General features: G+C 44.1%; 1 protein-coding gene across 2 annotated transcripts in view; it reads left to right on the top strand.

Annotated features, from left to right (window-relative positions):
* The window catches only part of F13A1 (coagulation factor XIII A chain), a 169,756-nt gene that overhangs the window by 12,100 nt on the left and 141,047 nt on the right, over window positions 1–16,609 (top strand). For both annotated transcript variants that reach the window (XM_025265357.3, XM_025265361.3), the window contains exon 3: window positions 3,640–3,828. In XM_025265357.3, the coding sequence (XP_025121142.2) occupies window positions 3,640–3,828 (189 nt within the window). The remainder of the gene's footprint in view (window positions 1–3,639; window positions 3,829–16,609) is intronic.

Genomic DNA, 16,609 nt, shown 5'->3' with positions numbered 1-16,609 from the left:
GTTCACTGTCCCGTATCTACCACTGTGCATTTGTATTTGTTTAGCAGTGACCTAATGTATCTATATCCATGTCTTGACTGACAGCGTAAAATTGCATTCTGTTAAACTCCTGGAGGACAAGAAGTTAGGAAGGACATTAAATGTATTGAATATATATGCCTGCATGCTAAGTAACTTCAGTTGTGCCTGACTCTTTGCTACCCACGGACTGCCAGGCTCCTCTGCTCTGTCCATGGGACTCTCCAGGCAAGAGTACTGGAGTGGGTTGCATCCCCTCCTCCAGGGGATCTTCCGGCCCAGGGAAGAACCTGCATCTCTTATGTCTCCTACAGTGGCCGCCTTCTGGGTGGCTAAGATGGTAAAGAATTAAATATACACTTAGGGTCTAAAATTAGCTTAAGAATTTGGAACAATTAACCTAATACAATAAGAAAAAATTTAATGTGAAACAAGTAAGGCCCTAAAATTAGGCTAAAAAGAAAAAAAAATTGCATTGATAGAAATGGTTAAATAACAACACAAGTAAGTGACTTATAGGAATCTGAGTTTTAATCGACTACTGACGGAAGTGACATCAGAATGTATTTTTAAAGTTTTGCTTCACCACATGCTTAATGTAAATCAACAATAAGAGTATCCAAAACACTAATGGTATTTTGGACTGAAATCACAGAAATTTATTTTGGAAGATGCAGTGGCCTCATTGGTTTTCACTGGAAAAACCCTAACCAAAGATGTAGTTAATTCTAGCAAAAACACTACAAGAGAGAATTTCATAAAATGGGGCATATATATGTCAGAGCAGGTAAAAGGTCTAGAAATAATTTCTTAAAGAACACTGAAGGCTTAGAGAATGCTTTACTCAGAGGAACACTCACAGTAGTCTTTATATACAGAAAGAGTGCCAGATGAAACGAATAGAACATATTCTATATTTATGCAGAAGTTAGAGCCAGAATCTATGGTTACAAAAATTATAAGGAAGCAGATGTCAGTTCATTTTATAAGGATTTTTCAAATAACTGGATTATATAAAAATAAACTGTTTGCTTTATATGATAGTGGGTTCCCTGTTCAGATGGAGACTAAAAGCCTAAGTATGAGGGTTTTCATGGAGGTGTTTCATACAGCAGGGCTACCAGATGGCCTAGCAATACCTCTGCCCTCTGAGAGTCTGATGCTGCAACATCAGTATATTCCTTCCACTGGTGCTGATGAATGGAGAGAGGTTAAACTCTTCTCTGAGGAATTAGATTTTTAGACATAAAAAAAAAAAAAACCATTATTAAAAGTCAAGATGCTAAGAAAGAGGGCCAAATGAGTTGGTTCCCGAGGTCCTTCTCAAGTGGGACATTCATGATTCTTCAGCTCTTTCTGAAGCTAGTTTTACACTGGGGATTGTGGCCATAATAAGACCAGAGAACTTAGGGGGAAGGCAGCTTGGAAGAGAGAGGTGTAGAAATAGACGTCTTCAGCCCACAGCCTCCTAAAGGAACGAAACCGCACTTCCGGGGCCCATGCCCTAGAGCAGGGTTCTGAGATGCTGCAAACGCAGAACTGCAGCTTGGGCTTTCCCTGTGCCTTAGTGTCACAGAATAGCTCGCTGAGGACCACACCACGCGAAATACAAAATAACTCCATCACAGTTCATAGTTGGTGAGCCACAAAGAAGCCTCTGGTCCCAGGCATAACGTCATTCTCCTGTGAGGACGATGAATCTTCGTAGACATTCTCAAGAAATTAGTGTCTTTGTTTTAAAGGTGAGAAAACTCAGCTTCTGAGAGGTAACCTCCCTGACCTAAGTAATGATGAGAGCTGAGATCAAACTCAGGATTACCTGGACTTTGAATTAATCCCAGGTGTTTCGGGGACTCCTAGACTTCAGAACTATAGAGTATCTTAATGAACCCAATTTCTCTGTTTTGCCTATGAGACAAAATGAGCTCAGAGGGGACCAGACATCCTGCTCAAGACTCCTGTGTAAAAGCAAAGGAAGCCACTGAGTCTTACAGGGTTGAAGCCCCAGCACTCTGTCTACACTGAGTGAGCACAAACCATGCAGCTGGCATGGTCAGGAAAAGAGAGAGAAGTCAAGATGGCAGGACTCCCTCCTCCCATGGTCAGGAAAAGAGAGGCAAGTCAAGATGGCAGGACACCTTCTCCTACCCCTCACCCAATTTTCTCTCCCCTGTGGCCCTTTAGAACCCCAAATGCATACACAGAACTCTATTTTTAGATCCCGTGGGCTATAGCCTGCCAGGCTTCTCTGTCCATGGAATTCTCCAGGCAAGAACACTGGAGTGGGTATCCATTCCCTTCTCTAGGGGGATCTTCCCAACCCAGGGATTGGACCCAGGTCTTCTGCTGTGCAGGCAGATTCTTTACCACTGAGCCACAAGGGAAGCCCATATTTAGACTAGATCTTCTAAACTGCACTGTAGTTGGGTAACTGGAGTTACCATCACATCAATAATCGTTGCAGACAAAATGGGGGAAAAAAACCTAAAGGAGATCTAACTTTCATCCAGTGTTATCATGTCTCAGATAAATATATAACTGACATTTACACTCCCGATTCCACACATCAGAGGAAAAACCTGAAGATTTTGGCATCACACCAGGGTTTCTTCCAGATTGGTCGGTTGGTAGCCAGGCAAATGCGAAGCTTGTTTCTGCCTGTTCAATGTGGAAACAATCCTACCTCCCTCACAGAAACACTAACATGCTTCCCCTACACCTGTTCCCTCTGTTTCCTGCTTTTGAAGGACAAGATCTCCTTTTAGAATTATGGAAAAGGAGGTTTACCCTTCCTGAATAAGAGGAGAATTTTGGATTAATGGTCTACTTGGACTGCAAGGAGATCCAACCAGTCCATTCTGAAGGAGATCAGCCCTGGGATTTCTTTGGAAGGAATGATGCTAAAGCTGAAACTCCAGTACTTTGGCCACCTCATACAAAGAGTTGACTCATTGGAAAAGACTCTGATGCTGGGAGGGATTGGGGGCAGGAGGAGAAGGGGACGACAGAGGATAAGATGGCTGGATGGCATCACTGACTCGATGGACATGAGTCTGAGTGAACTCCGGGAGTTGGTGATGGACAGGGAGGCCTGGCATGCTGCGATTCATGGGGTCGCAAAGAGTCGGACACGACTGAGAGACTGATCTGATCTGTCCTTAGAACATCCCTTGGAAGCTTTGTCAGATTTGATCCCTCCCCTTTTAAAGATAAAAAATGGAAACCTGCTATTCCCTGCTTTTTCCACCGTAGAGACGCTGTAGTCATTGTGGGAAGCAGCTGACTGGATGAACACCAATGTGAGACTTGGACGTGAAGCTTTGGCTTGAGTCCTGGTTTCTCTGTATCTAGACCTGTATGCCAGGCATCACCGTCACTGCCCTCTTACACCTGAAGTGGGATCTGAAGTGCGGTCAGAAGGGGAAAAGGCTTTTTAAAAATCTTCTTTGAATGCAAGGATGTCACAAGAGACCGATTCTGAGATCTACCAGCCCCCTGTATAGAGTTTTATCTAATAAACCTATTACCTCGCATCTTTGGGAAAAATAATCTTGTTTGTCTGAGTGTGTGTTTAAACCAAAATTACTCAATGTTTTCCTTGATTGTTTTCTTTGTGTACAGACTACCTTAATGTTACGAATGTTCACCTGTTCAAGGAGAGGTGGGATAGCAACAAAGTGGATCACCGCACCGACAAATACAGCAACAACAAGCTGATTGTTCGTAGAGGACAGTCTTTCTACATTCAGATCGACTTCAATCGTCCCTACGACCCCAGCAGGGATCTCTTCAGGGTGGAGTATGTCATTGGTGAGTGCCATGTGCAAGCTCTGCTCATGACAGTCATGATACCATGGCTTATAATTGCAAAGTGGTACAGGTGTATTTCCTGGAATCATACTTTAACAGTTGGCTAGAACTGGGATTAATCACATACAGTCCCTGTACCACTCTACACGCTAAGGCGGGTCTGATACAATGCCAAACATCAATATATCATTTGCCTAGTCAGGCAAAGATCTGGTATAATAAAAGTGAGCCCAGTTGGCATAAAATGTTAATGGATGTAGAGAAAAACACACATTGCTGATATATATGCAACTTAATAACCTGAAAACAATTTGGCATATCTGTTCATATTAAAAAGACATATGTCCTTTGACCCTGCAATTTCACCCTTAGAAATCTATACCAGTGATATTTAAAATCTTAAAATCCACTTTTAAAAAGTGGGCATTATTTACTGCAGCATTGTGTATGGTGATAAAAACATCCTAAGAGTAAGCAACTTTCAGTAGTGGAAGGGCTGGAAATACCGTGACATAGTCACATAACGGATTGTGAATTCGACCTAAACCAGATGACTTCAAGAGAGGTGGTGAGAAAACAAAATATGGACGTGTGTACGCAAAGTCTACATATGTGTGTGCAAATGTGCATGCGTGCAGATCAGTAAAGTACTGTGAGCTCAGAAAAAAATTATGAAGCACACACATTGGTGTTGATGTGGGGTCCATGGTGGAAATATGGCCAAAATAAAGGCAAGAGAAGCAAAAGGAAAGGGAGCCAAGTAGGAAAAGGAGGGGGGAAAGTGAGCACAATATGGAGTCATTGATGTAAAATCACTGATCTGTAGGAATAAATATAATTAAAAGTATTAAAATCACAACTAAAAATGCATACTGCCCTAGGGAAAAAAATCTAAGACTGCTGATCACTTGAGGAATATGGTTTGTGCTTACTTGAGCTTACAACATGAATTCGCACATAAATGTGGGGAAATTGTTTAAAGAGAGAAAAGAAGGGGGAGAGAAGAAAAGAGATCCCTGAATCAGAATAAAAAATATCAGTGTGGCGATTGAGTTCTACACAGAATTGTTTGTTATCCCAATTGTGCAATGAGAAAAGGGAAAACTAATTTAACCATTCTCGTGTGTTAGGCAAAGTGAAATAACACAGTTTAATTACATTTAGGGAGTAGACTTTTATTGTTAATATTTTTTAATAACGAGTACTTCAGGTGAGAGAAGAATCCACAGCTAATTTTTAAACAATGTTTTGAAATATGGATAAAATTTACTTTTGTTTCTTTCCTTAAGTTCATTCAGTTTCTTTTGTGTGTATGTGTGCATGCTTGGCTGGATGGCATCACCGACTCGATGGACGTGAGTCTGGGTGAACTCCGGGAGTTGGTGATGGACAGGGAGGCCTGGCGTGCTGCGATTCACGGGGTCGCAAAGAGTTGGACACGACTGAGCGACTGAACTGAACTGAACTGTGCATGCTTGTGTGGACTAGATATGATTAAAACCTCCTTGACACATTTATAATAAAAGGATCACTCCACACATGTCAATAAATATCCAGTTTTGTTTCAACTTAATGGGGATTTTTTTGCCTTCATCTTTACAGCCAAATATTTCGGGCAGTGAGGGGATGATAGGGAAGCTTGGTCCCTAAACTGGACATGTCTGAGGTCTCAGATCTTCTCCCACATCACTCATAAAAGAATTATAATAATGAAGGTCTCAGGAAGAATAAGATGACTGTCTTAGATCAGGTTTCTAGGACACAGACTCTGAGAAGGAGAGCTGTGTGAAACGAGATTTCTGGGGCACGGTCTCAGGGTCACCATCTGAGCAGGGGTGCAGGGGTCAGTGTCAGACAGAGAGAGGAGCTGAGCTCCGCTGAGCAAAGGCGTCAGGGGGTCCCACTGTGCCCGCTGGAGCCGGACTGTGCCTTCAGGGTTGGCCAGTCTTGAGGCAAGGGCATAGGCCCTTTATATTCTAGCATGGACTGTCATTGACCATAAGCTACCCCCAGGGAGGGGTGCTTGGTTAGCCGAGTCTCTATGGCTGAGGGTAAACCCCTGAGGGTCATGAGCCGCCAGCGCCCCCAGCATCGGGGACAAGGATGACTCCGTCCTAAGCGCAGACAGTCTGGGCAGCAGACCACAGCATCCACTGCAGTAAGCACTCAGTCTTGTCTTTTTACAAAAAAAAAGACACAGTGCTACATTTGTTCCTTCAGCAGAAAGGTGAGGGGGAGGAAGCATAGCACATTTACCTTTGAGATGAAAATCTGCGCGTTTTAAAAAACAGTACATCTCACATAAGTCAATGTCAAGAAAAAGCATTGACTTCAATCAAAAATGGGTAAAAAGACTTGAACAGACATTTTCCAAAGAAAACATAGAGATGGTCAATAGGCACATGAAAAGAAGCTCAGCAGCCCTGCTTATTAGAGAAATGCAAATCAGAACCACCGTGAAGTATTGTCCTGTATCTATCACGATGGCCATCATCAAAAATCTGCAAATAAGTGTTGAAGAGGATGTAGAGAAAAGGGTGCCCTCTGACACTGTTGGTGAGAACGTATGTTGGTGCACCCACTGTGGAAAACAGTATGGAGCTTCCTTAAAAAGATTTTTGAAACGAATACTACCAAGTGATCCAGCAGTTCAACTCCTGAATATATAACCCTCAACCGCTTGAAAACACTAACTTAAAAAGATACACACTCACCAGGGCTCACAGCAGCACTATTTGTATACAATAGGCAAGATGTGGAAGCAACCCCAGTGCCCATCAACAAATGAGAGAATTAACATGATTGTGTGTGTGTGTGTGTGTATGATGGTGGAATATTACTCAGCCATAAAAAGAATGAAATACTACCATTTGAAGCAACATAGATGGACCTAGAGAATATTATGCTTAGTTAAATGTCAGACAAAGACAAATACTGTATAATATTACTTATATATAGAATCTAGAAAATAAGATGAATGTATATGCAAAACAGAGTCATGGAAAAAAAGAAAACCTTGTGGTTACCAAAGAGGAGAGAGAAGAGGGAAGAGAGACAAACAAAGGGCATGGGATTAACAAACTGCTACGTATAAACTAGGCAAGCAGCGAGGTCTAGCAGAGGGGATTATACCCGCGCTCTTGTAATAATATTTGATAGAGTATCTTCTGCAAAGACAGTGAGTCACTCACAGTATACCTGTAACTCCCACAGTATTGCAAATCAACTCTACTTCAATTAAAAAAAATAATTGCTATAATAAGAAGACACAAGTATTGAATATGAATCAGAAATGCAATTCAGTGCACAGGTTTGTATATGCAAGTGTACTTCAATTTCAAGAAACCTAGAATGTGACAAAGTGATTTAAAAAACAGAAAAGAGAATACTTCATAAAAAATATGGGACTCATAAGAGTCTTCAAATATTTATCTTAGAGTGTTCAAAACAGATTTATCAACAAAGATCAATTTATATACTATTTCAAAGAGTGTAACTATTGCATAGACAGACCTATTGTCTTATTAAAAATACAGAGAAAATAACCACACATATGTGCTTCCAGTTTGCACTTCTTTGTTATTGCTGCTTTTTCTTTCCCTGTGACTTTATATAAGCTGAGCTGGGTTGCCTTAATACCCTGGAGATTTCTTCTGTGGCTGTCCTAAGAACCTAGGGTCATGGGATTTATTTATAAGTGATTCTGCCTTCAAATTGAGTTTCTTTTTTTAAAATATTTAATTAAATAGCCTCTCGGATGGTCCCAGATTTAACCCATTGCATGCTGGCTTCCCCAAGCAGAGAAAGGAGGTGAGCATGGAGCTGCTGCTTTTCCTGGGCCAGCGCTTCCCTCGCTTGTGCTCAGAGCTTGATAGCTCGTTCATTAGAGGCTGGTGGTGCACACCATCTCTGAGTCACATGGGAGGTGTTAGTGACCTGGAGGAGGCGGGTATGTGTGGAACATGTGCCCGGTCATCTATGGGGCCTTTTCCCTCTCTCCACCTCTGAGCCTGCAGCCACCAGACATCATGGAAGGCAGGGGTTCAGTTCAGTTCAGTTCAGTCGCTCAGTTGTGTCCGACTCTTTGCGACCCCATGAACCACAGCACGCCAGGCCTCCTTGTCCATCACCAACTCCTAGAGTTCACCCAAACCCATGTCCATTGAGTCGGTGATGTCATCCAACCATCTCATCCTCTGTTGTCCCCTTCTCCTCCTGCCCTCACTCTTTCCCAACATCAGGGTCTTTTCCAATGAGTCAGCTCTTTGCATCAGGTGGCCAAAGTATTGGAGTTTCAACCTCAGCATCAGTCCTTCCAATGAACACCCAGGACTGATGGGGCAGAGCACTAATTATAGGCTTTGTTAGTCTGGAGCTGGAGCTGTGAAAACCTGGGAAGAGCGTGTGGTGTTAATATGCTGTGACTTCAGCTCGGGGTCCCTAATTTTTTGAGACTTCTTTGAGACAGAGTCATTCCGAGGAGAGAATTTTTTTAAACTTATATATTTTAATTGGAGGCTAATTACTTTACAATATTGTGGTGTTTTTTGCCATACATTGACATGAATCAGCCATGGGTGTACATGTGTTCTCCATCCTGAACCCCCTCCCACCTCCCTCCCCATCCCATCCCTCAGGGTCATCCCAATGCACCAGCCCTGAGCACCCTGTCTCATGCATCGAACCTGGACTGGCGATCTGTTTCACATATGATAATATACATGTTTCAATGCTATTCTCTCAAATCATCCCGCCCTTGCCTTCTCCCACGGAGTCCAAGAGACTATTCTATACATCTGTTTCTCTTTTGCTGTCTCGCATATAGGGTCATCGTTACCATCTTTCTAAATTCCATATATATGTGTTAGTATACTGTATCGGTGTTTTTTGAGGAGAGAATTTGCAGCTCTCTTCCTCTCCAGCTCTCCCTCCTCAAAACAAAAAGTTTACCCTTCCCAGTGAGCCCTCCAGATTGACTGTGAGGTTCTCGGGCACATTTCTTTCTCCCTGGAGTCCAGTCACAGGCACACAGGGGCATTGAGGCCAGCACCTTGGACGCTCTCTTGACCTTTTTAGCCCCTCCACAGCTCTCACAGCTCCAGGCTTCATATTTCTGGGCCCTGCAGAAAGAAGAGGGGAAGGATGGTGTCCAAAAAGCCTATTCATCTTATCAGAACAGCAGTTTCCCCCGGAGCCCCAGCAAGCTTTTTATGGCTCATGTTCTACCCTTCCCTGTAAGAAGAGCTGTGAAACTAGTCTCAGAGACAACTAAGCTTGGCTGCTGTAGATGCCCAGGGGTGTTTGCTGGAAGTCCCTTCAGCCCAAGAGTCTAAAAGTGCAGCCTTTCCTGAGGACAATGACGGAGGTCATTCATGGTCATGGTCATCACGTGCCCGAGCAAGAATGGGACCCTAGGCACTGCACATATTCTGTTATTAGTCCCATTAAAACACTGAAATAATCTCTACACTTCAATATTTCTATTTCATCTATTTCTTTTTTTATTAAAAAAAACATATATTTGTTTATTTATTTGAGTGCAGATGGGATCTAGTTCCCTGTGTGTGCATGCTCAGTCATTTCAGCATGTCCAACTCTTTGTGACCCTATGGACTGTAGCCCTCCAGGCTCCTCTGTCCGTGGCCAGGGGCTAAACCTGGTCCCCCTGCATTGGGAGCACAGAGTCTTAGCCACTGGACCACCAGGAAAGTCCCTCATCTTGAGTGTGTGTGTGCTCAGTCATATCCACTTCTTTGCAACCCCATGGACTGTAGCCCACCAGGCTCCTCTGTCCGTGGGATTTTCCAGGCAAGAATACTGGAGTGGGTTGCCATTTCCTTCTCCAGGGGATATTCCCAACCTGGGAACTGAACCTGTGTCTCCTGCTTGGCAGGCAGATTCTTTACCACTGAGCCACCCGGGAAACCTGTGAGTTTTATCTTAAGTCATCAAGAGTGTCAGACTGATGTGTATTCAGGATGGGAGTGACTTGAAGGACTCTTAGGGGATTTGAGACTGGAGAGGAGGTGCTCAAAGGAGAGAGGGCGAGAGCCTGAATTCGGGCACTGGTTGAAGAGTCGGAGAGGAAGGTGGGACTTGGGAGATGTGTCGGGGACAGAAACCTACTGGCTTGTGATTGGTAGTCTGGGTGGAGTGAGAGGGAGGTAGTCAGATACGGCTCCTGGGTTGCTGGCCTGCATGCTGCTGATGACAGGTGCTGGCATCCCCGAAGGAGAGAGATAAGTGCTTGCATGCCAAGTCGCTTCAGTTGTGTCTGACTGTTTATGATCCTATGGACCAAAGCCTCTTATATTTCCTGCACTGGCAGGCAGGCTCTTTACCATTACTGCCACTTGGGAAGCCCAAATGAGATAAGAGATGGAGGAAATTCAGGAGAGAAAACCTGAGTGGGAAATAATACTGATGCTAGTGACTCCCACTGACAACTCGCTTACAGGCTCAGGTCCTGGGCAAGGGTGCTGCCCCGGATGGTGCTCATCTCTGTCTTCTCAGAGATTAAGGGACTTATTCAGCGTCACACCTGCAAAGTGCTGGGGCTGTAATGCGAACCCAGGCATTCTCCCCTAATCACAATGCACAGGACCTGTGCCACCGAAACAGTAGACGTGTAAGTGAGATTCTGTTTGTTCCTGCTGAGTGTGAAGTAGTAATACTAAAGGGACTTCCAGGTAAAATATGTCCAATGGATGATCCCATATATGAACCGGAAGCTTAGGGGAAAAGTTTGGGTTGATATATGGAAATGTGGATATCATTCATACATAGATCATTTAGAAAAAGTAAATCAAGGGAGAAATGGACAGAGGCTCAAATTCTGGGGTAAAATAATTTTTAAGGAGTCAGTCCAGGAGCTGGCACCCCTGGAGGAGACAGAGACCATGTGATTAGATAGGTTGAAGGGACACCAAGGAAGTGCTGTATCACTAAACCTGAAAAAAAAAAAAATCGGGTGCTTAAAGAGGAAATTGTTTGATGTTTTTGGAAGAGAAGAAGATAATTTAGATAATATCTAGAGAAGACTGTGGGTAAGAGGTGGGGTATTTTGTCTTGGGTGTCTGTTTTAGGATTGAAGGTACTTGAACTTGCATATAGGCAGAAGAGACAGAACCAGTAGAGAAAGAGTCCTAAAGATTCTGGAGAATGCTGGAAAAAGTAGAAACATCTTGAAGTGGCTTGGTTGAAGGGCTGATTGGCAGAAGAATTCCTTATCTTCTGAGGATGTTGGAAAAGAGATTGGGGGTGGCTGTTACTATATTTGGTAGAGAGACAGAAAGCTGATTATCATGCCTGATGATCTCATCTTTCTCAAAGACCTAGGAGGTGAGCAGGTGCTGCACGAACTTAGGGAGGCAAAGGACCATTTCTCATATCAGAGGGCATCACCCAAGTCCTTTAAGACTACATGTCCCCATGGACTTGGGGTTCAGACAGTTTAGGAGATATCACCAGCTTTGGTGGGGCTGGACATACTCAGTTTCTCTGCTGAGAAATGTTTTGCCCCAAATCACATAGCTGGTAAGATGTGGAGAAAAGTTCCCTAGCCTATGCTCTTCCCAATATTTTATGAGGCATTTTGATGAGAATGGGTTACCTGTTCCATCATTTTAAGGCAACACTGATATGGGATGTCATTTCAGATGTTTGCTGCCGCGTGTTACTGCGTGGATGGTCAGCATGTTCTTTCTCAAGCACCTCTGTGAAGTGACTAATAACGGCGGCTGAGAATCTAGGACACTATTTCCCAGAGTGTGCTCTGTATGAATACCTGTCGTGTGAGATGTTCTTTGAAAAAGAAAAAAAAAAAAGGTTCTGTGGTCAAATGCATTTGGGTCACACTGTATCTCATGGCTCTTCTTGGAGAACTCCAACACACATCAGTGTATCACAGGCTCTGAGGAGACACATAGTCAAAGAAAGCAAGCATCTTCTTTAGCTTAACTTTCCCAACATTGTTTGGCTCCAAACACTACTCCATCATATTTTTATTTTTATAATACCCTTTAGTAAAATGCAGAACTCCAGGAAATGCTGAACTACGGTGAAAATAACCTTTATTCTGTAGAATACTGAGGAAGATGGTTAGATGGGTTTGTAGTCAGTGTGCTCTGGCAACTTAGCAGAATATCTATTTCTTTTTCTTTTCGACACTTTAGATTTTGTGCCAACATTAAAATAACTCTGTCAATTTGGCATTAATATTCAGTAACTTTTCAAAAATGATTACTTTCCTTTTTCATATTTATATATTTACTTTCCACGCTTTATTTTGGCTTCTTTTATCATGAAGCCAATTTGCTTTCCTTTTGAATGTGTTTATTGAACCCTTATTGATAACCTTGCATGTGCAAAGCATTATACTGGGATTAGAGTAGTAAGACATGTTTATACTTTGCCCTTGAAGAGTCTGGAGAGGACAGCATGAACACTAGAGGTGGGGTTCAATGCCAGCCTCTTGGGCAAGATGCCTGGAAAGCACCTTGGGAGACAGAGATTGTGTGGCTAGTTGGAGGAGATGCCCTGAAAGTGCTATTTGAGCTGGATATCAAAGGAAATGAAACAAAATTAAAAGATGCTTACTCGTTGAAAGAACAGCTATGACAAACCCAGACAGTGTATTAAAACAGAGACATCACATTGCTGACAAAGATTTGTATTGTCAATGCTATGGTTTTTCTAGTAGTCATATATGGATATGAGAATTGGACCATAGAGAAGGCTGAGCACTGAACAATTGATGCTTTTGAACTGTGGTGTTAGAGAGGACCCTTGAGAGTTCTTTGGACTGCAAGGAGATCCAACCAGTCAATCTTAAAGGAAATCAACCCTGAATATTCATGGAAGGACTGATGCTGAAGCGGAAACTCCAAAACTTTGGCCACCTGACATGAAGAGCTGACTCACTGGAAAAGACCGTGATGCTGGGAAAGATTGAAGGCAGGAGGAGAAAGGGACAACAGAGGATGAGATGGTTGGATGGCATCACCGACTCAATGGACATGCGTTTGAGCAAACTCTGGGAGATAGCAAAGGACAGGGAAGCTTGGTGTGCTACAGTCCATGGGGTCACAAAGAGTCAGACACGACTCAGTGACTGAACATCAACAATCAAAGGATAAATAGAGGCTGACCCAGTGGAATGGGAAAGGTCAGTGTAGAAAAAAGCCTTGGAAGTATATTGACAACCTTGTAGACCCAGATAAATCTCTATGGAAGAGTATTAAGCCAAGTATTAAAAAATCTAAGTTTCTAATTTCTAGATTACTGTGGCAGAGTAGGGAAGATAAATTGGAGATGTGAGGTCATTGTCAGGGACATAAGTAAGAGACTCAAGGGGACAATCTTACTAACAGATGCCAAGGTGAATGTGTGATGCACCAATGACTTTTCCTATAGTAAATTGGTTTTTTTTTCTTTGCATAGTCAAGTCTTGAATAGTAAAGTCTGGGTGGCTCAGCGGTCAAGAATCCCCTTGCCAAGGCAGGAGATGAGGGTTTGATCCCTGGGTTGGGAAGATCTCCTCAAGAAAGAAATGGCAGCCTACTTCAGGATTCTTGCCTGGAAAATTCCATGGACAGAGGAGCCTGGCGGGCTAGTCCGTGGGGTCACAGAGTGGGCCACGACTGAGCGACTTAAAAACAGCTACGACAGTCAAGTGATGCCCTTTGGTCAGAGGAAGCAGAGCCTGGCCCTTCAGAGTCATTTCGGGGGTGACAGCTCCTTTGATAAAAGGGCTGGGAAGTAGCCCAGAGGACAGGGAGAGCTTTGGAGTCAGAATCCCCGTTACGCCACGTGGAGCCCTGATGGTCTCACTCGACCCCCTGGGTGGCCATTTCCTCAAGGCAAACAGGGATTATAATACTTGAGACAGTTCCTCATGGATTGCAGGAGATAATGTCCATGAAAGAGCATTTTCATTCTCACAGCACAACTGAGAAGCAGGGTGGATAGGAGCAAACCTTGCTGGACATCTGGACACCGGAGTTCACAGGGAGTGAAGGGTTCGTGTGGGGCAGCACAGTGGTGGGGAGGCCCCCTGCGCCCCCTCCCCGCAAGACCATGAGAACCTTGGCCCGGTGGGTGGTCCACCTTGGCCCTCTAAAAGAGGACAGACACTCTGCGCCAAGCTTGCAAGAAAGGGGTGAAATCACTCCTAGTTCTGCTGTTTGGTGGATTAATCCATTTATTTTGCTCTCATCTCCTTGACTGTCCACCTATAAGTGGAGACGTTTGCTGAGACGTCAGACTGGCCTGACTCTTTTAGCCGTTTTCTGTGAGATCCACTTCTCTGTTTTAACTCTAAATATGCCCTCTGTGATGCCCCACCCGATTTGGGGTCTGAAGGGAGGACAATGGAAGAGAAGGCTCCCACCTCTCCGCTTTACGGTGAGCCCTTTGTGACCTTAGCCAGAACCAGCCGCCTTGGGCTTGGTTCTCCGATGAAACGCTGCAACAAAACGGGAAAGGCTGTCAGAAAGGCCGAGAGGAGGCCACTGGGCTCTGTCCTCTCTCTCCTGATAGCAAAGGAAAGGGAACAGTCCCTGAACCTCTAAACGAAACTCTCCAGTGTCTGCAGCATCCGTGCTGACTGCTTAATTAGTCAAACGGGAACCCTGGTTTATAGACCAAGTTCCACCCAGAATCGTTTGCCCGCAGTTCTAGCTGAAGTGACAGAGGCTGTTTAGTCTCAAAGTAGGATGGATTGCCATCTGCATTCTGGTGTCAGAGACCTACAGGGAGCCCCCTGCGTTGTGACCCAGTCCCATCCTACAGAGCTTGAGATTCTCAGCAAACCTTCGTGTCTGGAGGGAACCAGCACTGTCTGTGCGTCTCATGGCATCCAGGGTACTCAGGGGCACACATACAAAGGACCACGGATGCTGAGATGAGAAACCTCACAGACGCCTGACTCCCTCCCTCCCTCCTTTCCCTGTCTCCTTTTCATTCCTCTACTTTGTCTTCCCCTTTGCTCCTCTGTTTCTCTCTCTATTCCTCTCTGTTGTGTCTTAACATTAACCTCTCTCACTTATGAGAATTCACAGCCTTGGCTAATTAGCACCCACATCATTGAAACTGTCCTCTTCCAGCATGGGTGATCTGAACTCAGGGATTGAACAGCATGAGCCTCCCTGGTTTTCCACAGAAATCCTAAGAAACTCTTGTAGTTTGTGAAGTTAGGGCTGACAAAAGTGCATGAAAAAAATGTAACAAAAACGAATGTGCCCACTGCCATACCTTGCTCTTCAGTCTCCAGTCTGTGAAAAGAGAGAGCAACCAACTGAAATTAAAACCCACTAAAGAAAGGATGAAAGTGGACTAATTATTCATAATCCACACCCTCTTGTTCTCCTTGAGCGTGTTGTAAGAGCTAATGAGGGAATAACTGGAAAGCTCTTGGAGCTCCTTAGTGATAGTCGGTTGCTAATAAGATGACCCAGTTATCAGCCTTATTTTGAATATTGCAGCTATAGGAAAAGTGAAAGTGTTAGTTGCTCAGTTGTGTCTGATTTTTTGTACCTCCATGGACTGGAGCCCGCCAGAATCCTCTGTCCAGGGAATTCTCCAGGCAAGAATACTGGAGTGGGTTGCCATTTCCTTCTCCAGGGGATTTTTCCAACCCAAGGATCAAGCCTGAGTCACTTGCATGCAGGCAGAGTCTTTACCATCTGAGCCCCCAGGGAAGCCCAGTCTGCATGGGAAAGCTCAGTCTTCACAGCAGCCCGTAAGGAAGTATAACCTTTATGAAGTCCTGCTTAACAGCAGCCAGAGCCAAATGGGTATCAGGGGACCGTAAGACAACCCATAAATAGCTACACCTCTGTTCGTTATTCTTTAGATAAGAAAAGCTTTCTTCTCATCGTCTCAGCCTCTCTGATCTTTTCTACCCTTTCTTATCATTTCTCTCACTTCCATTTCCTTTTCTCTCTTGCTCTTGCTGTCTCTCTGTACGTGTGTACAGTGTCCTGGGGGTGAACATTTTGGTATTTCTCCTTTAGTTAGGAGAGTAACGGGAGCTATTGCCCTCAGGAGGTGGGAGCAGCAATCTCTGTCTGTCTGGAGGTGTTTCTTCACGCTTCAGGGAGCCGGGCTGGATGCTCTACACACACGGTCCTGTCTCGGGCTGAAGCTTGCCGTAGCCCTGGGTCTTTGCTGTCCTGTGGGAGCTTCTTCAGTTTTGTGTCGACCTCCTTTCCAAGTCTGTTAAAGTGCCTTTTTTAAGGCCTCATCTCATGTCTGGTCCAGTGAGTTTCTGATGCAGAAACCTCTGCTGTATCTGGCACCATGCGAAGCAGGATTTAAGATGCTATTCCCATCTGTAAAGAGCTGGCTAGAGCTGGGATGAGAATTCTACAAAGAGTTAGTGAATATAACTGTACAGTACGTGTTCTAGAGCTGGGCTGTACCTTTATCTACCAGAAGTATGTCATAGATGCTGGTCGGCTGGACAGTCAGGAGGGACCCAGGATGGAGTTGAAAAGTAAGGTCTCAGGACCAGGCAAGAGTCCCTAAGGAGGGGGTCCTGAGGCATTGGCAGTTTCACAAGAGGGACTGGAAGTGTGCATAGAGCTTATTGTTCTGCTGATGTACACATATTCTTTTTTTATTTAAAAAAAATTTCATGTGGACTATTTTTTAAAGTCTTTATGGAATTTGTTACAATTTTGCTTTTATTTTATGTATTGGATTTTTGGCCACGAGGCATGTCAGATCTTAGCTCCCTGACTGGGATAGAACCTGCACCCCTTGCCCTGGAAGGGGGAGT

The sequence above is a fragment of the Bubalus bubalis genome, chromosome 2 (assembly GCF_019923935.1).
Source record: "Bubalus bubalis isolate 160015118507 breed Murrah chromosome 2, NDDB_SH_1, whole genome shotgun sequence".
NCBI classification, from domain to species: domain Eukaryota; kingdom Metazoa; phylum Chordata; class Mammalia; order Artiodactyla; family Bovidae; genus Bubalus; species Bubalus bubalis.
The sequence above is the reverse complement of the archived record's forward strand: the minus strand, read 5'-3'. Positions and strand labels throughout refer to the sequence as shown.